Source organism: Miniopterus natalensis, chromosome X (assembly GCF_054644295.1).
Source record: "Miniopterus natalensis isolate mMinNat1 chromosome X, mMinNat1.hap1, whole genome shotgun sequence".
Lineage (NCBI taxonomy): Eukaryota > Metazoa > Chordata > Mammalia > Chiroptera > Miniopteridae > Miniopterus > Miniopterus natalensis.
In genome coordinates, this window is record NC_142103.1 from 88,932,191 (window position 1) to 88,959,089 (window position 26,899).

Genomic DNA, 26,899 nt, shown 5'->3' on the forward strand with positions numbered 1-26,899 from the left:
TCATCTTCCCTATGTCACTATGACTTACTGTGTATGTGCCATTTTTCCCTTTGTCTAGTCTCTTCCCCCAGTCATCTGCAGGGAATGGACTGGTAGTTCCTTGGGGAGTGTGAAATTGCAGTTTCCTGGTGAAGCTGCCCAGATGGGCATGCTTATAATGCCTGGCCTCCCTTTTGCTCCTTTTCTATTAATATTAATAATTAGCTTTTAATAATTACAATGGTAACAATTGTACAACACTTAAAAACTGTTATTTTATTGGAAAGATACAGAGAAGATTAGCATCGCCCCTGCACAGGAATGACAAAGAAATTAGTGAAGCATTTCATATTTTTAGAAAAAACAAAAACAAACTTAAAAGTTGTTATTTATCTTTTCTATGTACAGGGGTGAGCAAAAGTAGGTTTACAGTTGTGAGTATGCCAAACAGAGTTTATTCTTGTATGATTATTTTTTAATTATTGTATTATTTGTTTGTATTACAACTGTAAACCTACTTTTGCCTATACCTGTATATGTCCAATTCCTGCCATTTTACTACTATTGGCTTCCAAAGGGTAGAAATTTTCCTCATCTCTCAAAGTGTTTTGCACAGGAACCTTGTATATAATACATAAAAAATAGCGTTGTAAGTTTTTTGGGGGTCCAAATCCCTAGCACTAACTGTGTGACATTGGGCAAAAGAATAAACTTTTCTGAAAGCCAAACTTTCCTTATTTAAAAAAAACACATACTTTATAGGCTTATTTTGAGGATTAAATGAGATAAATCAAACATTCTAATCAGTACTGCATCCATAGTAGGTATGCTCTACATAAAAACTTTTGATGTGAATAAAGCCTTGCATTAAAATACAAAATACAGGTACATTTAACCTGGCTACTTAAAGTGTGGTCTTGTGCAGATGTGCAGCATTGTTATCCCTGGGAGACTGCTGGAGAGCTGGAATGTTAGGCCCCACCCCAGACCTATTGAATCTGGATTTTAACAAGATTCCCAGGTGATTCATACGCATGTCAAAGTTTGAGAAGCACTGCCTTAAAAGACAAAGTAAAGCCAAGAGATCTGTAAATTGATTTATATGATATCTGGGCAATTAAGCATTCCTATCCGATGGATTAGACTCTCATCTAGCCTCCTTATTTGATGGGAATTTCTGATAATGAGCCCCCAAAAGAAAGTTTGCATCATTATATGCATCATAGTAATTCCTCCAAGGGAGTTAATAGAAGAGACTTCTTTCTTCTCTAAACTTCAAAACCAATGAATTGATTTCTACTAAATGTGAATACAGAGGAACTTGTAGGTTTAAACCTTATCTTGAAAAGTTTTGCTTTTCATTAGCCTCAAAATGTTGTGGTTTTTTTTTTTCATCCCTAGGAGTTAAAGAGCAAGAAAAACAGTTACAGAGAATAGAAATTACTTTGTTGTTGTAAATGGTACCTGTAAATAGAAGTTGCTTAAACACAGCTAGAGTCTATAATACAATATATACATCGCTAGAAGTTTACTCTACAGGGACAGAAACCAAAGGAGTGTTTAATGTGGCCAGTAGGAGATAGTGGTGAAAAATTTCTATCCTAGAAGCCTCTCCACAAAGGGAAGAAATCTGGAGACTTAAGGGCTCAACAACACTATTTTCACTTCCCTGTTGATTTGTGAAATAATGTCATTTGGACTTAAGTTTTAGTTTCTTCTCCCTAGGTCTCATGAGTCCCTGGTTGCTTTTATAAACATGAGTCAGTACAATGGCATGATAAAAATAGAATTAAGGGGAAAAAGCTAAGAGGAAACATTCCAAAGAGAATGTCAATTTTTAAAAATCTGGAATTTTCTCTGGGGTGGTAGGAACTTCTACTTGGCTTCAGAGTATGTAGTTCTTTCCTCACAAATCTACCCAAATTGCACAGTCTGGTGGAATTAGAGCTCACAAAGATTATGTAGGTTTAATTTTTCTAGGCCTTTTCACCTTTCAGTCAGGATCTAAGAGCTAGCTGTTCGGTTGGCTCTCATGAAGGATCCTATGAACTTCTAATCACTGCTTGGTGACAGAAACCAAAGTTTTCATTAATAGCATGGGTGTAGGGCAGTATTTAAAGTGCTTGGGGCCTTTGCCCTCCAAAACCACTGTCCTAAATAAGTCAGGCTAGGAGAGAAAGATGAATTTGGGGAGTCCACTATCACCTTTGGATTTGAAGTTTTACTATGCTCTTTGTTTTGTATTATAGCTCAGATTACTGAAAATGCAGAAATAGCTAAGGAAGATGGAATCCATCTGATATCAAAGTCCAATTTTACCCTATTAATTAATATATCCTTTTCATTTAATTCAGTCTAAGAGATCCAACTTTCTCTTTGTCTTCTTTCTTTTAAAAGTCTGAAAGACAAGCAAGATAGGCTTGGGTTTGGGGTAAAAACTGATGCATGAAAATTGAGATTCTCTACAGATTTGGTTGAGTCTTTGGCCTCCTGGTCTTAACAAAATGAATTATTATGAGGCTAAAGCAGAGTTCATACAAATACTCATTTGTGTGAACTGCAAAGAACAGGTAAACAAACAACACCAGTAAAATGAAAATTCTCAGTTGCTCAACTAAGGAACAGAACAAGTTTTTTTCTCTTTCAAGAGCAATTTATGACAGAGGAAGTGAAGCATTATCTTGACTTGAGGAGGAAGTGTCTCTGTTCCTAAGACCCAAACATCAGATTGGGGGGAGAGAAAATGGGTTAACAGAGAAAAAGATGAAAACTGGGAAAGAGGGGCAGAAGTGTGCAAAAATGGGCAAAAAGAAGCAAGGACTTGTGCCAGAACTCTGTCAAGCATTTCCAGGGCTAATTTATTTTAGAGTTAATAATAGAGATTTGAATTTTGGTGTTAGAGATTTTTGCTAGATTATTATGGCAGAGAATGTCAAGTAGTAGCAAAGACTGACAATTAGAAAACAGAAACCAAAATAGTTCATGGGATTGTTAATTCCTCAGATATTCAGGTACTTGCTTTGCTACCTCTGATTAATGCCAACTACAGGGTAATGGCCAACAAGGATGAGCTATTCTGCACACTATACATGGCCTTAAAATGAAACATATGGGATTAAATTCAATTTGCCCCTTTAATTTATATCATATTTCAATTTTGAGTTACTTTTCAACTGACAATTTTTCAAAATGCTTCAGAAACTTTATGAATGCTGTAATCATATTATTTGATGCTGAAATGAAAATCTCTGAAGTAGAAAATGGGAGTTATTCAAGAGCAAACAGTATATATTACAATCAATTATATTCTAAGTAACAGAATCTCTAGTGCACAGCAAGCCATTACAGCTTCATAGGAAATCAGAATGTTGTAGTTAATAAAGCAATTATAATCTGTCATCCCATCCTCAAGATAAGCAGTACTGCCCTGGAGCTTACGTTATGGATTTCTTTGGTATAAATTAGACCTACTGAAGTATAACCAAGAATTTTAAATGTCATATTAATTTTACTCTATGGAATATGTAACATGCTCCTAAGCTCCAATATGTTCAAGTTAATTTTTATAGAATATCAATTAAGATTAATCTTCTGCAGAGGAAATGCATTAAAACTTCATATATAATACTGTAATTGTGTCTGCAGGAAATAGTGATTGTAAAAATGACTGAGATAAACTGTGAAAAATGAATATGGGAAATGGAATTGTGTTTTTAAAGATGTTATAAGTTACACATTATTGTGAAAAAAGTTGATTTCTCTACCATTATGTACTGTTATGTGGGCGCTAGGGTTTTTGCTTTGCTCATTTTTCCTAGAGGTACGGATCAAATTCAGTTATAAATGATTCTGATCTATTGAGTCAACTTGGCAGGCACTGGTGACTAATTATTTGTAGAGATCAGGGCTAAGGTGAAATTAGAGAGGACTTCGACATACTGAGCTTGGGCAATGCTATAAAGATAAGTAAGGATGTGAATTTTGGGGTCAAAAGGTTAAATTTTTAAAAAGAAATTATGTGAACCTTATATATGTGAAGCAGTCAAATATCCACAAATGAGAATCCAGAGGTAATAGGAGAGAGATGCTGATCCTGGAGGTGCGGAGTCACAGATCATCCAAAGAAGATAATGGAAGGTAGGGCAAATGATGGGTTCACTAATAAGATACCAGTGGGGAGGCAAGAATTTCAGTTCTAGGAAATAGACGGTTGCTAGGAAACCATTGAAAGAGCTTAGAAAGGAGATAGTGGGGAGGCCAGGAGAAAAACTAGCAGTGTACAATGACACCAAATCCACTGGGTGGTGGTAGGGACACCTTCCTGAAGGAAGGACTACGTCCACAGAAAACTGGATAAACACATTATCACTGCATGAGATGTCTATGTAGCTGTTAAAAAGGATGAGGTCAATCTGCATGTAATAAAATTGGAAAATTTTTTTCATTTTGTAATTTAATTTATTAGGGTGACATTGGTTAATAAAATTATATAGGTTTCAGGTGTACAATTCTATAATGCATCATCTCTATATTGTACTGTGTGTTCACCACCCCAAGTCAAGTCTCCTTCCACCACCATTTACCCCCCTTTCCCCTCTTCTACCCCCCCACCCCCTTCCCCTCTGATAATCACCATGCTGTTGTCTGTGTCTATCAGTGTGTTTCTTTCCCTAATCCTTTCACTCTTTTCCCTCAGCTCGCCAAACCCTTACCCTCTAACGGCCTGGCACTGAAAACTTTATATAAAAAGATAAAGGACAAAATAGCATATGCAATATCTTAACATTTGAATACAAAATAAGATAGATATACTCTTTGGATACATAAGAAGCTGACAATTGTAATTGCTTCTGGGGAGAGGACCTGAGAGCTGGAGATCAGATAGGGAGAGAGGTTTAATTTTCACCGCATACCTATTTGTACCATTTAAACTTTTTACCTGGACACAAATTTTAAAAAATAAACTATTAGGTTAACTTAAGAACTTAAATGCATATATGCATAACACATGGATACAGACAATAGTGTGGGGAAGTCCTGGAGGGAGGGGTGCAGGGTGGAGGGGATCAATGGGGGAAAAGGGGGACATTTGTAATACTTTCAACAATAAAGATAAATTTAAATAAAAAAATAAACTAATAAAAAAGAGAAGAGATTAGTGAACACTGTCAAATATTGTAGAAATGTCAAAGAAGTTATTAACTTAACGATTAAGGGGCCTTAGTATCTTTCAGAAAGTAGGTTCAGTTGAGTCATTTGATATTGAGAGAGAAAACTATATTGTAAGTGGCTTGAGAGCATACTTTAGGAAGACAAAGAATTTATCCTGAAATAGTTGAGATTTGATGGAATAAATTTGTGAACCGATCAATTGTGTGCATATACATATATATGTATACATATATATTTAATAAATACATATATACCTTTCCCTAGATATGGGAAAGACAATAATGGATTTTATCTGGAACTGGCAATTGGCAAGTAGGATGTGACAGAAACAGAAACTGTTGAGGAATTTGAGAGTGCTGGTAAGAACACTTGAAAGCGAGTAGAGGGTAGACAGGGTGGAGAAAATATGGTGAGGATTGGGGGTAAACTAAGTATGGGTGACATCATAATGGAAATAGCTTGAAGAAATTTTGACATCAGGAAAGGTAACTGAATAATAGGAATTACTTCCATTTAGAGGCACAGAAATCAAGGCACTAACTCTTTACCTACCATCCAACAGATTGATAGAAAATCATATTACAAGAGTTCAGCTACAAAGAATATAATTCGGTTTTATTATAGTCAGCAAAAAGAAAGCAGTTTAAAGCCAATTTCATAAGCTCAGGTCTTATCAAAAGAGAAATGGCAAGCCAACTTGACATAGTGCCACTACATCAAAATAAAAAGCTTCTGCACAGCAAAAGAAACCAGCATCAAAATGGAGAGAACCCACTGTATGGAAGAACATATTTTCCAATGATATATCTGATAAGGGGTTAATTTCCAAAATGTAAAAAGAATCCTGAAACACCAACCCAAAAGAATATATGCACCCCTATGTTCATAGCAACATATTTACAATAGCTAAGATCTGGAAACAGCCCAAATGTCCATCAGCAGATGAACGGATAAAAAAACTGTTGTACATTTACACAATGGAATACTATGCAGCTGTAAAAAAGAAGGATCTCTTACCCTTTGAAGCGACATGGGTGTACCAGGAGATGATTATGCTAAGTGAAATAAGCCAGTCAGAGAAAGACAAATATCACATGATCTCACTCATATGTGGAATCTAATGAACAAAATAAACTGATGAATAAAATAGAACCAGAGGCATGGAAACCTGGAACAAACTGATGAATCTCAGAGGGAAGGGGTAAGGGGGGCGGGAAGAGATTAACCAAAGAATTTATATGCATATATTCATTGCCCATGGACACAGACAATAGGCGGTAAAGGCCTGGGCTGGGGCAGGAACTGGGTGGAGGGGGGCAATGGAGGCAAAAAAGGGGGGAACATCTGTAATACTCTCAACAATAAAGATAAAAAAATTAAAATTAAAAAGAGATTTTTAAATTGATTTTTAGAAAGAGAAGAAGGGAGAGGGAGAGAGAGAAACATAGATGTGAGAACAAGACATCAATTGGCTGCCTCCTGCATACCTCCCTCACCCTTGCACTGGGGATGGAGCCCACAACCCGGGCATATGCCCTGACCAAGAATTGAACCAACGACCTCTTGGTGCATAGGATGATGCTCAATCCACTGAGTCACACAGGCTGAGCCCAAGCTCATATCATGAGGTCAGAATTACCTTGATTCCAAAACTAGACAAAGACATTACCAAAAAAAGAAAAAGAAAATTATGGGCCAATATCACTGATGAACTGTAAATGCAAAAATCTTCAGCCCTGGCCAGTAGAATATTGTCCCGATATGCCAAGGTTGCAGCTTCAATCCCTGGTTGGACACATGCAAGAGTCAACCAATGAATGCATAAATAAGTGGAACAACAAGTTGATGTTTCTCTCTCTCTATCTTCCTCTCTCTCTAAAATCAATTAAAAAAATCCTCAACAAAGTATTATCAAACCAAATTCAGCAATACATTAAAAAGATCATATATCACAATCAAGTGGGGTTTATTCTCAGGATGTAAGGTTGGTTCAATATCTGCAAATCAATTAACTTGATATGTCACATAAACAAAATGAAGAATAAAAATCATATGATTATATCAATAGATGTAGAAAAGCATTTGACAAAATTCAGCAATCATTTATGATAAAAACTCTCAGCAAAGTGGGAATAGAGGGATCATACCTCAACATAATAAAGTCCATATATGACAAACCGACAGCTAACATACTCAATGGTGAAAAGCTAAAAACATTTTCCTTAAGATCAGGAACAAGACGAGGATGTCCACTTTCACCACTTATTCAACATAGTACTGGAAGTCCTAGCCACAGTGCTCAGAGAAGAAAAAGAAATAAAAGGCATCCAAATTGGAAAGGAAGAAGTAAAATTGTCATTTGTAGATGATATGATACTATATATAGAGAACCCTAAAGATTCCTCCAAAACATTATTAGAACTGATAAATGAATTCATTAAAGCAGCAGATACAAAATTAATATTCAGAAATGGGTGTATTTTTATACACCAATAATGAACTCCCAGAAAAAAAAATTAAGAAAACAATCTCATTTACAACAGCATAAAATAAACTAGTAATAAATGTAACCAAGGAGGTGAAAGACCTGTACTTGGAAAACTATAAGACACTGAAGGAAAAAACTGACGATACAAATAAATGGAAGCATATGCCATGCTCATGGATAAAAAGAATTAACATTGTTAAAATGTCCATGCTACTCAAAGCAATCTATACATTCAATGCAATTCCTATCAAAATACCAATGGTATATTTCACTGAACTAGAACAAATAATCTTAGAACTTATGTGGAACCTCAAAAGACCCCAAATAGCCAAAGCAATCTTGAGAAAGAACAAAAAAGTTGGAGACATTATGCTACCTAATATCAAACTATACTACAAGGCTATAGTAATCGAAACATCATGGTACTAGCATAAAAAGAGACACATAGATCAGTGGAACACAATAAAGAGCCCAGAAATAAACTAATATATGACAAAGGCGGTAAGAATGCACAATGGGATAAAGACAGTCTATTCAACAAATGGTGTTGGGAAAATTGGACAGATACATGCAAAAATTCGAAACTAGACCACTTTCTTACATCATATACAAGAATAAACTTAAAATAAAGAGTTAAATGTAGGACTTGAAATCATAAAACTCCTAGAAGAAAACATAGGCAGTAAACACTCTGATATTGCTCTTAGTAATATTTTTTCTGATATATCTCCTTGGGCAAGGGAAACAAAAGGAAAAATAAACAAATGGGACTACATCAAACTGAAAAGTTTTTGCACAGCAAAGGAAACCATCAACAAAATGAAAATACAACCTACTGAATGGTAGAACATATTCACCAATGATACACCTGATAAAGGGTTAATACCCAAAATATATAAAGAAGTCATACAACTTAACACCAAAAAAAACCCCAAACAATCTGATTAAAAAGTGGGGAAAGGACATGAACAGACATTTCTCCAAAGAGGACATACAGATGGCCAGTAGACACATGAAAAGATGCTCAACGTCACTAATTATCAGAGAAATGCAAATTAAAATTAGAATGAGATATCACCTAACACCTGTTAGAATGGTCACCATCAATAAATCAACAAACGACAAGTGTTGGCGAGGATGTGGAAAAAGGGAACCCTTATGCACTGTTGGTGAGAATGCAAATTGGTACAACCACTATGGAAAACAGTATGGAGGTTCCTCAAAAAATTAAAAATAGAACTATCATATGACTCAGCAATGCCACTTCTGGGTATTTATCTGAAAAAGTCCAAAACACTAATTCGAAAACACATATCCACCCCTACGTTCATTGCAACATTATTTACAATAGCCAAGATATGGAATCAACCCAAGTGCCCATCAAGAGACTAGCAGATAAACAAGTGAAGGTACATATATACAATGGAATATTACTTGCCCATGAAAAATAATGAAATCTTACCATTTGCAACAACATGGATGGACATAGAGGGTATTATGCTAAGTGTAATGTCAGACAGAAAGACAAATATCTTATGATTTCACTTATATGTGGAAACTAAAAATCTATATAAATGAACAAACAAAACAGAAACAAACTGATGGTTGCCAGATGGGAGGGGGTTTGGGGGGCTGGGTAAAAAAATGAAGGGATTAAGAAGTACAAGTTGGTACTTACAAAGTTGTAATGGGGATATAAAGTACAGCATAGGGAATATAGTCAGTAATATTATAATAACTATGTATGGGGCCAGGTGGGTACTAGACATAACTTCTTAAGTTATATAAATGTCTAACCATTGTGCTGTACACCTGCAACTAATATAAAGTCGAATGTCAACTGTAATTAAAAAATAAAAAAGGGAATAAAAATATGACTTAAAATACTAGTTTTCAAGTAGAAATTTCAAAATGTATAGAGCAAAATGTAAGATTCATTCTCAAAAGTCAATTGCTTATTTCTGGTTTTCTGTGTATCCCTTTAGAAACATTCTATGTATAAGCAAATATATGTGTGTGTGTGTGTGTGTGTATATATATATACACACACACACACATATATATACATATGCCTTTAAAAATACAAATTGGAACATGTTATGTTTTTGTTAAAGAATGGATTTTGGAGATCTTTCCCTATTATTAGACATTAAACTACCTCACTCCAACAACTGCATAGTATTCTAAGATAGGAATCTCTCCCCATTTTTTTAGCCAATATCTTATTTGTGAATTTTTTCCATGAGTTTACTTCCTTCATCAATGCTGCAACAAATATCTTTTCACATGTCTGTGCACAGGTGCAAATATATCACATGGATAAGTTTATAGAAGTGAAATTGTTGGGTCAAAGGATATAAATATAAAAAACACACAACTTTGACAGGTACTGGGAAATTGCCCTAAAAATATTTATAAACTCATCAATAGTACATGAGAGTGCCTGTTTCTACAAAACCTTGCCACTAAGTGTTTTCATGAATTTTTTACCTATGTTAATTTGAGAGAGAAAATGGTTTTAAGTTGCATGTTTTAAAACTATGAGTACAGTTAAGAAATATTACTTCTTAAAAATTATAATTAGTGATAAGACTGAGAATTTCCTAAATCGTATCTGACTTTGGCTCTCTTCTGGGAGAGAGGTCCTATAATTTAGTTATAGGAGTAAATTGATAGGGGTCTTACATAATGCGTAATGATAAACTGTTTTAACAAGAGACAGTTTCATAGATAGGTTTCACTTTTTGAAAAAGGGGAAGAAACACCATTCTGTGGCTCGATGTGGGTTTGTCAGTTATTGCCTCCCCCCTTTCCGGGACTTCCCACTGTTGTTCTTTAGAACAAATCAGACGAGCAAAACAACTCTTTTTCCATTGGATTACTTATAAGAAAAATGGAAATGCAACAAGCAGCTTAGTTTCTTGTTTTTGAGTAGTGGAAGTTACACTCACCAAAGGCTTGCGAACATTTCTGGATAAAGCACTGGCTGGCTTCTTCATCCCTGTATGGTCAATCGTTGTGTTTCTGCAGGACCAAAGGAGCAGAGTGGTTAGTGAAGGTAAGAAAATGAGGCAACAGGCCCTATAACTGCTGACTTTTTCTGCCATTTCTCTTCTCATGCTCATTTAGTTCCTTTAACCTCAGAACTCAGATCCAACCTTATGACTCGTAAAATGCTTTTCTAGTTTACCAAAGCAGAGGCGAGTGGGAGTTTAAATATTCAATGGAGTTGGTCAATAAAGACAAATTAGGTCAAACACTTCCTTCTCTTACCTCCTCATGTTCACATTTGGGGCTTTTCTAAAATATTGTTTTACCCCCCAAAATTGACTGGTCTGATCAAATATTTGTTGTGTAATTTATTCAGTCCTCATTCGCTAATTTCTATACAGGTTTAGCTTCTGTATTTTTAAAAGAAAGCCAACTAACTGTACTTTCATTTTTTTTTTTTAAAAAAGGCCGAAAACCCTAAGCAGAATTTTGCACAGAGAGCAGAACTCTTGAATTGTGACAGTGATGTAGTTTTAGAGAGGAATACAATCACAATAAATTCCAACTGGATTTACTCTCAATTATTCATTCAGTGAGCTTGTGATAAGTGTTTTCTGAGTAGCAGGACATGTTCAAAGTAAATGTGATCTGCAGTGATGATGCTTTTCGAATTGCCATCTGGGTTATTTGGGGAGAATCTACTTTGTGGGCTTTTGTTTGGATCATCTTTACACTTGATTTTCACCAAAAAACCGAGAAGCAGTTGTTGGAATTATCTTTAGACCTGTTCAAACATTCTTCTTCTTGGGCACATGTACCTGTGCTTGAATATAGGCCTTGTTTGGCCAGTATATTTATATGGATATTTTTAGAACATTGCTTGCATTGGTCAGTATAAGAACCTTGTGTTTCTGAACTTGAGAAGTTTCTTGAGGGAGTAGAGAATATTTAAAATGTGGGTAAAACATTCATATTACAATGGTAATGCTGGAGATATACAAAGGTAGTGCGCTAATTCTAATATCATTTTGATGCCATGTTTCAGTAGTGATTTCAAGTTACTGAACCATTTCCAATCACATACCTAATGATTATCTTAGATATCTGATACTGTCCCTCTATGCTCTTCACAAACATGATAGAGTGCAAATTTATCTTCAGTGGTTATTTACACCCCCCAATTTTTGTTGTGCAAAGTTTCAAACCTATATTAAAATAAAAATGCCAAGAATAGTACAATGAACGCCCATATTTCCATCACATAGATTAGTTGTAGCTATTTGCCACATTTATGTTCTCTCTCTGTCTCTCTCTCTCTGTATATATACGTACACACAAATATACACAGCTTTTTCCTGAACTGTTCGAAAGTATATTATTGACTTTAGGGCACATGACACTTCCAAATTCTTGAGCATGTATTCTCTATGAAAAAGGGCAGACTTCTACATAATTATAATGCAAAGTAAATTTAACATCAATAGAATCTTGTTATAGAACAAATAATTCATATTTAAATTTCCCTAATTATCCACGTGTACTTTAGACAGTTTTTATTTTTTAAATCCAGGATCCAATGACTTATCTTGCATTGCATTTGGTTTAAATGCTTACAATTATGTAAAGGTTAACATTAATTGACATAACTGAAGATATAATCAACAATGATTAACAATTATAACACCAAAGAAATTTAACACCAGTCAATACTACTATGATCACTTTTTAAATTTTTTTAGTCCTCTCATTTTGTGTCAGGATGATTTAAAAATAATTTTTATTAGCTTTACTTTTTCTATTTGTGAGATGTAAAGACAATATGAAAAAATCCAAACTATAAAAAAATATATTTACTAATATTTCTGTACCAAAATTTACATTTTCTGAAATAAGGAAGTCTACATATCCAGATAAAGCCCTTGGAAGTAGTTACCTTTGGTCATAAGGATCTAAGAAAATTTACTTACTTGGTGATGTTAACATGGAAAACAGAGGCCTTTTGACTTACTACCTTAGCCATCAAATTAGACTTTCAGAAGTTAATTTGTTAAGAAAGAATCACTTCACATTTTATAGAATAGATAATCCCAAATTATATGTTTTGTGACAAGAATTGAAGCATGGATGAGTGATACTTTAGAGCATCTGTAAACAAATGCCACATAAGATGAAATAATAGGGATATAAGACACGGTATATGATTAAGTGAATGATTATTTCCAGCTCTAAAGAACGTGCACTTTCAAAGATAACATGTTTTTATATACAAGGAGATCCTTCCTAAAGGAATCCCTTGTTTTGGGTAAAGTTCTTATATCATTTGCTAAAAAAATTTAAAACATAATACAGATTTGGTTATAGTATTGTAACTAGATAGTGAGCAAAATAATATTCAAGTTTTTCAATGATAGCCTTTCATTGGTTTATCTGCAAAGCTCCCAAATCAATAAGCTCTTAAAAAAACATAGGTTGGAATTATGGAATCCAGAATTTAGATTATAGGGGAAATAGAGAAGTGGAGAGATGAAATAGAGTATTTTGAGCATGTGGGGGTATTACAAATAACATCCTTGATATATCACCTACACATAATCTTGACAAGAGAGTTTGATTCACTCTCAGTTTTTTAAAAAAATATCTTTATTGATTTCAGAGAAAGGAAAGGAGAGGGAGAGAGAGAGAGAGAAACATCAATGATGAGAGAGCCATTAATCGGCTGCCTCCCACAAGCCCCACACTGGGGATCGAGCCCGCAACCCAGGCATGTGCCCTGACTGGGAATCGAACCGCGATCTCCTGGATCCCAGGTCGACGCTCACCGCTGAGCCACGCTTGGCCGGGCACATCCTCAAACTTGAGGCAAAAAATAAATTTGCTCACCCGATTAGAAAGGTAAAAAAATAATAATGTGTTGAAGAATGTCAGTGGGAACAGTTAATCTCAAACATTGCTGGTGAGAGACTAAATGGGCCCAAGCTACTTGAAAGGCAGTTTGCAATAGCTATGATCTAGTAGTTCAGCTTTTCCAAATCAGGCCTAAGGAAGCATTCATGGAAGCATGTGCAGTGATTACACGTAACAGAGAAGCAAGAGACACCCGAACGGCCGCTGTGAGAGATGATTTGCTACCATAAGCTGTGCCTGTAGACATACGATTCCGTAACTGTGAAAAGGCAGATCTATATAAGCAGACATGCTGACAGGTGGGAACCAAATTGCACCCCAGCTAGCTAGGCCTAAGATCTTCTATGGAGCAGCAGATGCCGTCTTCCTGTCTTTAGCTCCAGAACGTTACATCCTGTGATGTGGGAGGCAGCCCCATCCCACTGCCTCCATTTTTATGTGGCTGTGGTCTTCTCTGCACCCTTTCTCACCCCAGACCCTCAGATGTCTTAGTTTGCATGCACACAAATTGTTCTTCTAGGGACAGGATCTGTTCTGCTGCCTTATTACTTCCAACTCCCCCACTTGCTACTAATCCCCAAACTTCCTGCTTTCCTTTATTTTTTTTATGTTTATTTTTTAATTTTTTCAAATTTTTATTTAAAATATTACAAATGTCCCTTTATCTCCCCAATGACCCATTCCACCCCATCCCACCCCCCTCCCCAGTCCCCCCTCCCCACCATTGTCCATCTCCTTGGATTGTGCATATATGCTCCTTTTAAAAAATATATGGTTTTATTTTTAAAATGTTATTGATTTTAAAAATTTTATTTATTTTATTTTTAAAATATCTTTATTGATTTCAGAGAGGAAAGGAGAGGGAGAGAGATAGAAACATCCATGATGAGAGAGTCACTGATCGGCTGCCCCCTGCTGGGGATGGAGCCCAAAACCCAGGCATGTGCCCTGACAGGGAATCGAACCTCGATCTCCTGGATCTTAGGTCGATGCTCAGTCGCTGAGCCATGCCAGCCCGGGCCCTGTTTTCCTTTTGCCATTGCCAGTTACTCCTTCATTCAAAAGATGCCCCAATGATTTATTTCACTGTTTAAGGTAGCAGCTGATTTTGCTAAAGTTTCACCCAATCCTGATAAATGCTATATTGGGGTAAAGGAGAGAAGACCTAGAATCTCTTTCTGAGGGACATGGATTCTGCATGGATGGTTAGGGCTCTGAAATGCTGATATATGAGATGAGATTTGAAGGGTATGGATGGTGGGCCAGGGGACAGATAGGGAACCGGGGCTCTCAGGACAAGAAAAAATACACAAGTACCTGGGATGGGCATGGAGCTTGGGAGAAAGTGGAAATTCAGCATGCTCGGGTCCTGTGTCCTGTGGGGCATAGGTAGAGATGAGATTGGGAAGGCAGAGAAGGACCACCTGTCTCGAGGGCCTAATGTGTATGGACTTTATCCTGGAGGTGATAGGGAACTGTTAATATTTAAACAGGGCATCTGTAATGTTAAATTACTTTGCTTGTAAAATTAAGGGTGAGATGGTATCAGACTATAGCAGTGGAAATGGTTAAGGAAAGTATTCACATGGTTAGATTAAAAGACCAGAGGATAGCCTGGCCGGGCGTGGCTCAGCGGTTGAGCATCAAGCTAGGATCCAGGAGATTAAGGTTCGATTCCCGGTCAGGGCACAGGCCCGGGTTGCGGGCTCCATCCCCAGCAGGAGGCGTGCAGGAGGCAGCTGATCAAGGACTTTCCCATCATTGATGTTTCTATCTTTCTCTTTCCCTTCCTCTCTCTGAAATCAATAAAGATATAATAAAAAATAAAGACCAGAGGATAATTGTATATACCAAAGACATGAGCACTGCTACACAATTGGGACATATATGTAGTCCTCTGGGGTGGGCATTGGCTGTCTTCCTGGAGCTTTTCTTTCTGAACTTCATTGTACCTTCCTTCCTTTATGCAGCAATGCTGTTGTTATTAAATGGAGTCAAGATTGATAACTCTTTTCCTGGAAGGACTAATTTCTTGTCATGGCTGTGATATTAATTGCTCTCCACTGTGCAGTAATGTGATATGCTTTAAGATCATACCACATGCTTTGGAGTTTGTAAACTTGGACTTGGACCTTTCCTCTAGTACTTAGTTGCTTTGTGACCTTGGGAAGGTCAGTTTTCATATCCAAATCTCAATTTTTCTCATTTGGAAAACCCAGATTATATTACAGGGTGGAGCAAAAGTAGGTTTACAGATGTGAGTACGTGAAACAGTTTATTCTTGTATTATTATTTATTAATTATTGTATTATTTTCTTTTTAAAAAATATTTTTATTGATTTCAAAGAGAGGAAGGGAGAGGGAGAGAGAGGCAGAAACATCAATGATGAGAGAGTCATTGATCGGCTGCCTTCTGCCTGCCCCCTGCTGGGGATCGAGCCTTCAGCCCAGATATGTGCCCTGATGGGGAATAGAACTGAGATCTCCTGGATCCTAGGTAGATGCTTAACCGCTGAGCTATGCTGGCTGGGCTATTGTATTATTTTCTATATGGACAACTATAAACCTACTTTTGCCTAACCCTATGTATATAACATGAAGTATTATTATAAGATTAGGGGTAATTTGTGGAAAGCACCTGACACAATTGCTATTATTATTATGCCCTATCCAACTTATTGCATTTGCTTTTTGACTTAGGTCAAGGGTAGGGAAGCCATGGCCAATGGACCAAATTGGTCCTCTGCTTGTTTTTGTAAATAAAGTTTTATTAGAACACAGCCACATCCATTTGTTTATGTATTGTCTCTGGTATCTTTCCTGCTATGATGGCAGAGTAGTTTTAACAGAGACCTAAAATATTAAATACTTGGCCTTTTATTAAAAAAAGTTTCCTGATCCTTAACTTAGGTTTTTCCAAATGTTCCCTCTTATAAAGTTCTTCCTTCTTTAGATTTTCTCTTTGAATCCATGCTTGTGTTGTTTGTGTTGAGTGTAAATTAAAAGTGTGTTTATGTACAGAAGTTAAAACAACAGCTTTCTGAGAAACTATGTAAATGCTAGTGTGGAAGGAAAACTTTGTTGCAATTTCTTCTGAAATCCAAGTAAATGATTTACCAAAGTGCTGTACTTCAGCACATATTTCTAAGTTGTGAATTTGCACATAAGGTTAATTTTGGTATTCCCCTGTCTGGTAATTATTAATGTAGGCTAAATTTGCCTAAAACATTTCATCTGCAACTGTCCTTGGGTGTCTCTTTCTTCACACTTAACCACTCATGGGAAATTCTAAAAATATTTAGATATTATATATATACTCCAAATATACATATACGGCTTCTCTATGATGAGAAATAAAAATTCAAGTGATAAAATATCTTTGAACAACTGAAGTAATCCATTGGGTCAAGTTTTAGTGTCTCAGAGGAAATGAAGTCTAATAATGTAAACATTTGTTTGAAGTATACATTTTGTAGTACCTTGAAGAGACTGAGTGATATCATAAGAATTTCACTGGTAACCACTTAAAGGTATTAAGAAAAAATGCCAACAACTAATCAAAATAAACCCAAATAACTTTCTCTCTTTATTTTTAAATTGTAGAATGTCATGATGTACAGCACTGTTTTCATTCTAAAGATACATGAAAGAGTTTTAATGAAGATTAAATTAGTCAGCATATGTATAATTTTTGTTTATGAGTTTCATCCAATACTCTGCAGAGCTTTAGAACAATCTTTGAAAAGCTGCTTTAGCATGCTTTCTGCTGCCCTCTGCTGCTAACTTTTCAGAAATGAATTTCCAATTCTGAGTAATGATCACTAACCCTCTTTCTCTTCTCTTAATATAGTCATTTAACCCCTGCAATATTAAAGTTTGAAGGGACTCTATAGGTAATTTAATACCACAGATAAGTTAATTTACAGATAAAAACTTGAGTCTCTGAGAGGTTAAGCAACAAATGAAAGTGGGCTCTGTTTCTGACTGCCAGTGTTTGACTTCTTGGTGCCTGTGGGCACACTACTTAATTTTCATATCTATAAAATGGATATAATAATAGTACCTACATCTTAAAGTCTTTGTGGGGATCCATTGATTTATTACATCAAAAGCACTTAGGATAGTATCTGGGTTGTAGCTAGTACTAATGTTAGCTATTTTATAAACTTGTCACTAACTAGACTAAAACCACAGCTAGTGACAAGGTCAGTACTAGAATTCTGGTCCCTTGACTACCAGTTCAATAATTTTCTTTTACCTTAGAGAGTCTCAATACATAACTAAATTTTAACCTGTAAATGTGAATTTTTAAAATGTTACCTGTTTAATACATTTGAAGCTCTTGTAGTCTTTACAAAGCTACATAATACTGCAACTCTTGCTGTCACTCAACTGTTCAAGGCAGGCTCCCCAAGGAAATTATTACAAATACTCACAGGCTCCTCAAGCTCCCAATATAAAGTCCTACTGCTCACAGTTGAGAGATGATTTTACTGTTGATTTTAAGTAACCTCTCTAATGAGCTCCCTGCCTGAATCTCCAATAGAGAATGTACCTCATGTCGGACTCAGGAGAAACTAAACTAAACCCAACAGCTCCCTTTCCAGTTCCTTCTCCTGATCTCCCCATTTTGGTCAATGCTGGTGCCATTTTCCAGCATGTCCAGACTCAAAGTTACTTTTGCTTTGCTCCCTTCTCTCATGTACTTTGATGTCCGAGAGTCTTGGTCTCTTAAATTCATTCCTTCTCTTCCTTTTTTGATACCTCCCTCCTGGTTCCTGACCCAATCACCTCATGAGGCTGCTGGATTCATCCCCACCTAACATGGGTCCTTAACTCCAATATTACTTTGGTGAAATTCATCTGGCACTTTACCAATCGATTACATCATGCCATGAATCAGCTTAGTCATCCGCCAAAGCTTAGTATTGTCTGCAGGGTAAGTAGAATAGCCTCAGCCTTCCATGACCCAATTTACCTCTCTAACCTTATCTCCCACTCCTCCCTCACAGGAATCTTGTCCTAGACATTAGGACACACTTTCTGCCTTTCCATCACTGGACCTACCTTGAGCTCCACACATCAGAATGGTAGCGTTCTTTTTCCACCAGAATAAAAGTACTAACAAAGTTCTCAGTCAATGGCAAATAGGGGAAAAGGTCCATTACTCAAAACAAATCCTAGACTCTCTTCCTTCATCGTTATGAAGGAGTGGAGATTATATGGACTACTCATAAACATCATCCACATAAAGTAAAAAAGAATCCATTAAGGTTGATTATTTATTATGAAAAGAAATAGGATAAAGAGTGGGAGATTTGGGATATGTCTGAAGGAGAACAAGGCAGAATAAAGAGTGATTCTGAAAATTGTAACATTTTAGTAAAGGCTCTTAGGTGACCATGGCAGAGAAATAACACTTGTATCCCACCTAGACTGGTCTCTATTACTGACCCACATAAGAATGACAGCACAGGCCTCTCTACTTTCGTTGGCCTTCCCACCTCTCTCTCCTTTCTCACTGCGTGTTCAAATTCTTCTTGTTCTTTAGGGCCAAATAAAGGTTTACCGTTTACTCAGTGATCTCTCTTTCTCTTCTTTGCCCTTAGACTACGCAATATCTTTAATCACAAACTCAGCTGTGCAGGAAATGTCCCCTTCTCTTCCCATCTTAGTTACTTGAAAAATATTTATCTGTAATTCTTATTTTAATTAAAACATTAATTATATAATTTGGGTCAAATAATTCTAAGATGTTTGCTATGAAAAAAAACCACATCCCTTTTCCAGAAGCAACTACTTTAATTATTTGATATTAACTACCACTTCTTTAAATAGCATGTATATGTTGCAACTTTTGTTTTTTTCTGTTTGGGACATTATTTATTGACTTGTCACTGTGAAAATAAAGATTTAGTTCCCTTTCTTCCCCTGGCTTTCACCAAGTATATACATTTTTTTCCTGTTCCTCTTACTATATGGACTGGCTACCAAGTCTGGACACATAGGCAAATGCCCAGGACAAGTTTTATTGATATCACATTACTAGAAATGATAAAACATTGCCCAGCTGATTCCTGGTCAGGGCACATGCCTGGGTTGTGGGCTTGATCCCCAGTAGGGGGCATGCAGGAGGCAGCAAATCAATGGCTCATCATTGATGTTTCTATCTCTCTCTCCCTCTCTCTAAAATCAATAAAGACATACTTAAAAAAAAAAAGCAAAAAATAGAAATGATAAAACATTACCTGTTTCCTGACTTTATTGTCATCTTGTGGTTATACTTTAAATTTGGTTCGATCAGTTTTCAGTGACATATATTATTATGACTATGCAGAAACTATTTACAACTCAGCCATGTAGCGAACCAGTTTTTTGCTGTACAACTTTTTCTTAAATTATGAGCTGGAATTTATAATCTTCTAGATCTGTGGTGTGTAATATGGTACCCAAATGTGGCAATTTAAATTAAGATTTCAGTCACACTAATCACATTTCAAGTACTCACTAGTCACACGTGCTTTCGGATATCACATTGGGCAGCACAAATATTGAACATTTCATCACCACAGAAAATTCTGTTGGACAGCACTTTCATCACCTCAGAGACAACCTACGAGACTACACAATTAAAACAAAACATGTTTGGGAACTATTCACATAGGCATTCTAGACTTCTCCCAATAAAAACAATGAAAATGTTGAAAGGAAGTTCTATATAGATACTATTTCAAAACAGCAAAAAAAAAAAATCTCAGCTAAGGCTCCCATTTTGTTACCCCACATCTAAAAGTTTATGCTTGTGGTTCATCAACTTTTGATATTCCTTGAAAAGAGTACAGAAATGAATGAATTAATCAGATATCACTCTAAAATTATTGCTATGACAGTGATCATCCTGTGAACTTTAAATTGCCATTATAATGACCAGTCTTCAGTATTTTAAAATTTTATGTTATCACCTTTACTATCTTCTAAGTCTGTGCTCTTCAATGTAGTGCTATGTGGTGTTTCAAATTAATTTATATTAAATAAAATTAAAATTTAGTTTTATTAGCCACATTTCAAGTGCTCAGTAGCCATATGTGGCTATTGGTTAATATTTGGGACAGCACAGATATAGATCATTCCATCATTCCAGAAAGTTCTGTCAGACAGTGTTGGTTTAGATTTTTCATTTCCTTAGCTTTTCCTAATTCACCCCTAAAGTCTATAGCCAATTATATAAATATTATTTTGTGATGGGAAGACTTACTCTCTTCAGTTTCATCTTTATCTCCAGAAGATGTCTGATTTGTTCTAAAGAGTCAGGCTGCTTTTTGAGCCTGTTACACAGCTTTCATCCTGGAATGTTCTTTTACTTTCATTATGGGTAGGACTCTCTGACACTTCCTGGGCCAAGGACAAAAAATGGGGAGCCTCAGTCTGCAGCCCTTTTATCTTCTCTTCCTAGTCCTGGCCCCCATACCCAGTTTTAGTGCACAGACCCAACAAAAAGCCACTCCTTTGTCACTATTGGGCCTGGGCATGTGTGCATGTCCAGTCCCTAAGTTGGCCCTAGTCATGATGGATTTGGAGAGAAGCCTGTGCGAACCCTGAGATGGGGTCTGGGTGATTTGAGCAGGGAATTCGGAGGTCCCGAGTACCAGGAATGTGGTTTAGAAGGCAAGAGTGTAGAGACTGGGTGAGTTCCATCATGTTGGCTTCTAGGGCTCCTCACCCCATTGGGGGAGGGGCGCAGCTGCAGGAGAGCCAGAGTGGGGGGCCCTTTCCAGCGCGAGGTTTGGAAGAGGGTGTCAGGCTCTCTTAGTCTGAAGGCTCCTTTGTTTCTCTCCTGTGCTGGATTTCCCATCTCCTGTATCTGTTTTCTCCTTTTTATTGATTTCCTTACTCCTTTCAGAGGAACACCTCTTCCATTCACTTTCTAAGAAAGTTGCCCAGGAGATGAACTATTTGAGACTTTGACTTTAAAATATCTCTATTCTATCCTCATACTTAATTGATAATTTGGTCATTCAAGTCTAGGTTGAAAGAATTTTTGTTCAAGAATTTTTAGACATTGTTGCATGGTCATCTTGCTTCTCATGTGGTTGAGAAGTCTGCAGATTCTGGTTCTTGGACTTGTTTCCTGTCTTTTTCTCTCTCTAGAAACTTATAGTATTTTTTCTTTGATCTGAGTGTTCTACCATTTCACAATAATAATAAGAGGTGTAATCTATTTTTACCCAGTATTTTTAGAGCTCATGTCCTTCAGGTCTGGGAAATATTGTTGAATTCTTTGAATTTCTCCTGTTTACTCTGTCCTCTTCCTGAACCTTCTACTATTCAGATATTGGATCCCCTGGACTGGTTTTCTAATTTTCCCTTTATCTCTACTATTTCCCATCTTATATTTTTGTTCTACTTTCAAAGTGGGAACTTGCCTCAATTTTACCTTTCAATCATTCTATTGAGTTTTAAAATTCTATATCTTTTTTAATTTTCAAAAGCTTCAGAATGTTTTTAAATAGCATCCTATTCATAATTCAAGGTTGCAATGTTATCCTTATTGCCTTGAGAATATTGATGGTACTTTCTCCCACCCCTACCCCAAATTTGTTTCCTCTAAGTGGCTATTTCGGTCTCTCTCATTCAGAGCTTTCCACAGATATTTCAGAATTCTACTACTTATATTTAAGGATTGGGGATCCAAAAAGCTAAATGGACTGTATTGATTGTGAACTTGAATGAAGGGTGATCTGGTTGCCTCATTTAGTTGGGGGAACCTCTGATGTCAGTTACTCTTCTCAGACTAGTCTCATTCCCCAGAACAGTCTTCCAATAGCCTGCCTGGAAGGTGGATGTCCCTTCACCAGCATTCTGAGAGTTAAAGGGAGAGGTCATGGATCTCAGCATCTAAATGCATATGTTTATTTAATCCATCTGTTATAGGTTCAGTAATTCAACTCTCAGCTGGTATCTCATAGCCTAGAGATCCTATATTTTATTTTTCAGAAAATAAATCTCAAGTGTTCCTTTGGGGATGAAGATGGGAGATGGTCACCTGGCTGCCTGGAATGAGGAGGATCTGGGTTTCTTACTGCCTTTTAAATAAACTTTCAATCAATCTTTCTTATTTTAGATACACTCCCTTTACCCTACTTCCAAAGGGTACATGGTGCTACCAGTTCCTGAACATTTAGTAAAATTAAAATCAGATTGGCTCTTGGGTTTTCCCATGGGTCTTGTAAGATTTAGCCTTTTCAGGTCTCCTAAGTCATTAACCCCTGGCCTCCTACTTTCCAGTTCTAAAATGTTATTGCTTTAGTCTCTTCTCTTGTTCTTCCCCCTTTTGTGGATTATATCTTAAAAAATCACTTACTGCTGTTTTAGTGAAGTTTAGGGAATGGAAAATATGTGCACATGCTTAACCAGCTATTTTTCCTGGAAATCTTTGCTTTTCTCTACCTCAGTTTGATTTTGCTTTTGAGCTCAGCTCACATTCTCCCGAGTAATCTCTGTCAATCAGGATTTCCTCAGTCACTTCAGGGCTCCATCTTCCTTGGGTTTGCCTGTAAGTTCCAGCTTCCTTACCTAGAGCCATAACGTCAGTTGGGGATGTGGGGATGGGGGCATCTCTGATTGTCATGTAGTCACACTGGCATCCATGGTAACTTCTCAACCTTCACTTGGCCCTTGGTTAACATCTGCAGAGATCATGTCTGCAGTCTTCCCATTCCAAATCTAGGTCTTCTCCAGTTTGGCAGGCCCTGGACGGCATGCTGGTGTGTGAGCAGACTTGTTGAGGCAGCCTTTGATCTGTCCTCCTGGGCAATCCACATGGCTGGTTTTCTTCCTGCTCTTGCACCATGCTGGGCAGGAGACAATTTTGTGAGACTTCCTGCTTCCTCAGATTCTACCTGGGATATGGGGCACAAATGTCTTCTATTTTTGGCTCCCAAACCTATCTGGAGCCATACTGTTTCAGTCCATGGGAGATTCCATCCACTGAGTATATTGCTGATGCATAAATATTATGCCTTAAGTTTTGTAGGGCTCCGGATTCTGAAGCTTAAAAGCTCAGGTTATGATATCTCAAAAGCCATTTCTCTAAAACTATGGTTTCTGCTGAGAGTTTCTGAAGCCAGTTTAGAAACTCAAAAGCTGAAAGTTGCACTTCTGCTCTGGGTTTCTACAATGATGTTCTGAGGCCTTGAAAGGGGAAGGCCTTAGCTGCAGCCTGGGTGGGGTGGAGTGGGAAGCTCAGGAAATAACTGCCTCACTATGAAGCCTTTATTGTAAACCTTTTTGCTCTGTTAATTATCTTCTCATGTATCTAAAGATTTGCCTTTTCACCTGGATGTTCAGTTTGCTGAGATCAGAACCACACTTAGACAATTTTTTTCAGGAAAGGAAAACATTTTCTTTATCCTTATAACTGTCCAGCATACAAAACCACTTCATGGATTTGTTGAAAATCTTTAATTTTGTATCTTTATGGCACATGACTATACCTAGAATATAAACATTTAAATAACTGATAAATTTGCTGAATATATCTTGGAACAGTTCCAAAAAGAGAAAATAAACTTTGAAAATATTCTTATACAATTAAAACAATTACATTAATTATATTTATAATATTTACTTTATACAATTAAAAATTTTACTTGGGCAATAACTGCATGAATAGAAAAGAGATGCTAATATTTAAAAAAGGACCCTTATGTATGGTTAAAATAATCCTATTCTAATTTGACTTTTCAATTCAGCTTCATGTTGACAGGTCTGTTTTAGAAGCCCAGCTTTCAAGGACAAAGAGGACCAGTTTTCCTTGTTGTCTCTTGCCCAGTGCCAAGAATGTCAGTGTGTTCCTTTTTTAGAAAATGCAGCTGCTGGTTTCTAGCCTATTCTAGACACTCCAGACTCAGGTGACAACTGCTGAGGGCGGGGAGGGGAGGCAGGTGTATAGAAAGCCCATGGTCAGGAAAGCTGTTGGGTAACTAGGGTAGAGGTAAATACATTAGTTGGGTGCAGAAACATTACCAGGACTTATTGTGAGAAGTAGGTGGGATAGAGCAAGCAGGAAACTCATCCTGTGCTGCAAAGGTTGGTGAGGCCTCATGGTCCTTCATGATGGGTTGATAGTAAATTAATTTCATACCATGCCATTGTTGTCCATTATTTAATTTGAATTAAGAAATATCTTTTGAGTCCCTCTTAAATGCAACAACTGTGCCAGTTCCGAGGGATAAAATCCAAAGATGGGTAAAATATTGCTCTATTTTCAGTAGAACTTGCCTCATTATTATTCTCATAACCCACCAGGTATGTTGCTTCCCCAATGCGCAGCTTCTCAATCACTCTCCACTTCCCCTGGGGCAGGATGCAAATGCCTTTGCCTGACTCCTAAGGCTCTTCACAAGCCAATTCCAGCCTATTTTCCCAGCCCCTTCTGCTTACAGTCGGCATCGTGATATACGGTGACTAGGCCATGCCACCATATTCTCTTATAACTCTGTGCCTGTGGCTGGAACTCCTAGTTTTCACAATTTAGCTGAAATGTCATCTTCTCTGCGGCACATCCTGAAACTCCTCCTTCTTCTCCCCAAGTGGCGTTAGGGGCTCCTCTTCTTTACTTCGTTTGTGCCTATCACTATTCGAACCCTTGGTGATATAATATCGGAATTGTTTGTATGCAGTTTGTTTTCTCCCATAGTGGACATTTCTTGAAGGATGGAACTGTGTCCTGTTTATCTTTATATCTCCAGCACATGCCATAGTTTTGGTACACAGCAGGCACAGAATTAGCAACGGTTTGGCGAATGATTGAAAAATGACTTCATTTATTTCCTTTACTTTTTTGATATGTCATCTGCCAGTTTAAAAAATTCTGTCTTCACTTGCCCCATCGTTACTCACCAACTCTCTTTGCAGAATGCTGTCGGAAGGGTACCTCAGTGGACTTGCCTACCAGAACAACATCCCCTGGAGCTGCGCATCTTATAATGAGAGCGTGGTGGAGGAAAGGGAGGAAGAGACAAACTCTGCTGCTCTCTCCTGCTCCTCTGTGGACGAAACACAAGTCGGAAGTCTCTACCTGAGCTGCAAATCCTCTGGCAAGTTCATTTCTCCAGTGCATTCGAGAGAGAGCCAACACAGTAGAGATCAGAGACTCACCGTGCTGCAGACAAACCCCAACCCTGTGTTTGAAAGCCCAAACTTGGCTGCAGTTGAAATATGTAGAGACCTCAGCAGAGAGACCTACTTGGTTCCACCTTCCTGCAAAAGTATTTGTAAGAATTACAATGACCTACACATTGCAGGGGGCCAGGTGATGGCCATTAATTCCGTGACAACAGATTTTCCTTCCGAGGGCAGTTTTGAATACGGCCCTTTGCTGAAGTCATCGGAGATTCCTTTGTCGATGCAGGATTCCATCTCTACTCAGCTCAATGACTTTCCCCCAAAACCTATCCAGCGGTATTCGTCCTACTGGAGAGTAACCAGCATTAAGGACAAAAGCAGCCTGCAAATGCAGAAGCCGATTTCTAATGCTGTGCTGAACGAGTACCTGGAACAGAAGGTGGTGGAGTTGTACAAGCAGTACATTATGGACACTGTGTTTCACGACAGTTCTCCTACCCAGATTCTGGCATCTGAACTCATCATGACAAGTGTGGACCAAATTAGCCTCCAAGTGTCTAGAGAGAAGAACCTGGAGACCTCAAAAGCCAGGGATATAGTCATTAGCCGCCTGTTACAATTGGTGTCCACTGAAATCAGCACTCCTAGCCTCCATATTTCACAGTATAGCAACGTGAATCCGTAATAGAGAGGCTGCTTCCATTCCCCTTGCTCGACTACTCACAACTGAAACACTTCATTCATTTATGCTGAGAACGTGGAGGAGGGGTTGTGGAGGAGTCAAGAACTAGAGGAGTAAACATTGGCCGGAGGTGAGGTGTGAATTAAGAGGAAATCTCATAATATTACACATGATGAAGAAATGCGGGAAGAGGAGCTATAAAGAATGATTTAAGAGTGAGGGCTGTATAGCAACAAAGCAAAAATAAAAATAATTTAAAAAAGCAAAGGTAGGATTCATTTCAAGGTCTGTAGAAATTGGAAAAGAAGCCAAAGGTTTCATTGTAAAGAGTTAAGAATATGTTTGCTACTCATAAATTCCTCCAAGTTGTTTTTTCTCTTGAAGGAAACAAACTGTAGAAGGCTGCTATATTTGGGTAGAGATACAGGTTCAAACAGTTTCAAAATATGTTTATCTCTCTTTTCTATTCTGTATCAGTATATCACTTTAAAATATACTCTTTATAACCATGAAGACAGTAGCAAATTGCAATTGTATTTTTATTTTTGAATGATTAC

At 37.2% G+C, this 26,899-nt stretch overlaps 1 protein-coding gene and 1 non-coding gene across 2 annotated transcripts; both read left to right on the forward strand.

Moving 5' to 3' along the window:
* The first annotated feature begins 229 nt into the window (after positions 1-229).
* Positions 230-335, forward strand: LOC148090611 (U6 spliceosomal RNA). Its single transcript, XR_015713819.1, has one exon. It is a non-coding gene; the product is annotated as a U6 spliceosomal RNA (small nuclear RNA).
* Positions 336-10,528: 10,193 nt separating this feature from the next.
* TASL (TLR adaptor interacting with endolysosomal SLC15A4) lies at positions 10,529-26,345 on the forward strand. Its single transcript, XM_016209552.2, has 2 exons — positions 10,529-10,697; positions 25,451-26,345. The coding sequence occupies exon 2, from the start codon at positions 25,452-25,454 to the stop codon at positions 26,343-26,345; it is 894 nt and encodes a 297-aa protein (XP_016065038.1). The 5' UTR covers positions 10,529-10,697; position 25,451.
* The last annotated feature ends 554 nt before the right edge of the window (positions 26,346-26,899 follow it).

Excerpts from the sequence above, each read along its gene's own strand:
- TASL (XM_016209552.2), top strand. The coding sequence starts at position 25,452 with ATGCTGTCGGAAGGGTACCTCAGTGGACTTGCCTACCAGAACAACATC.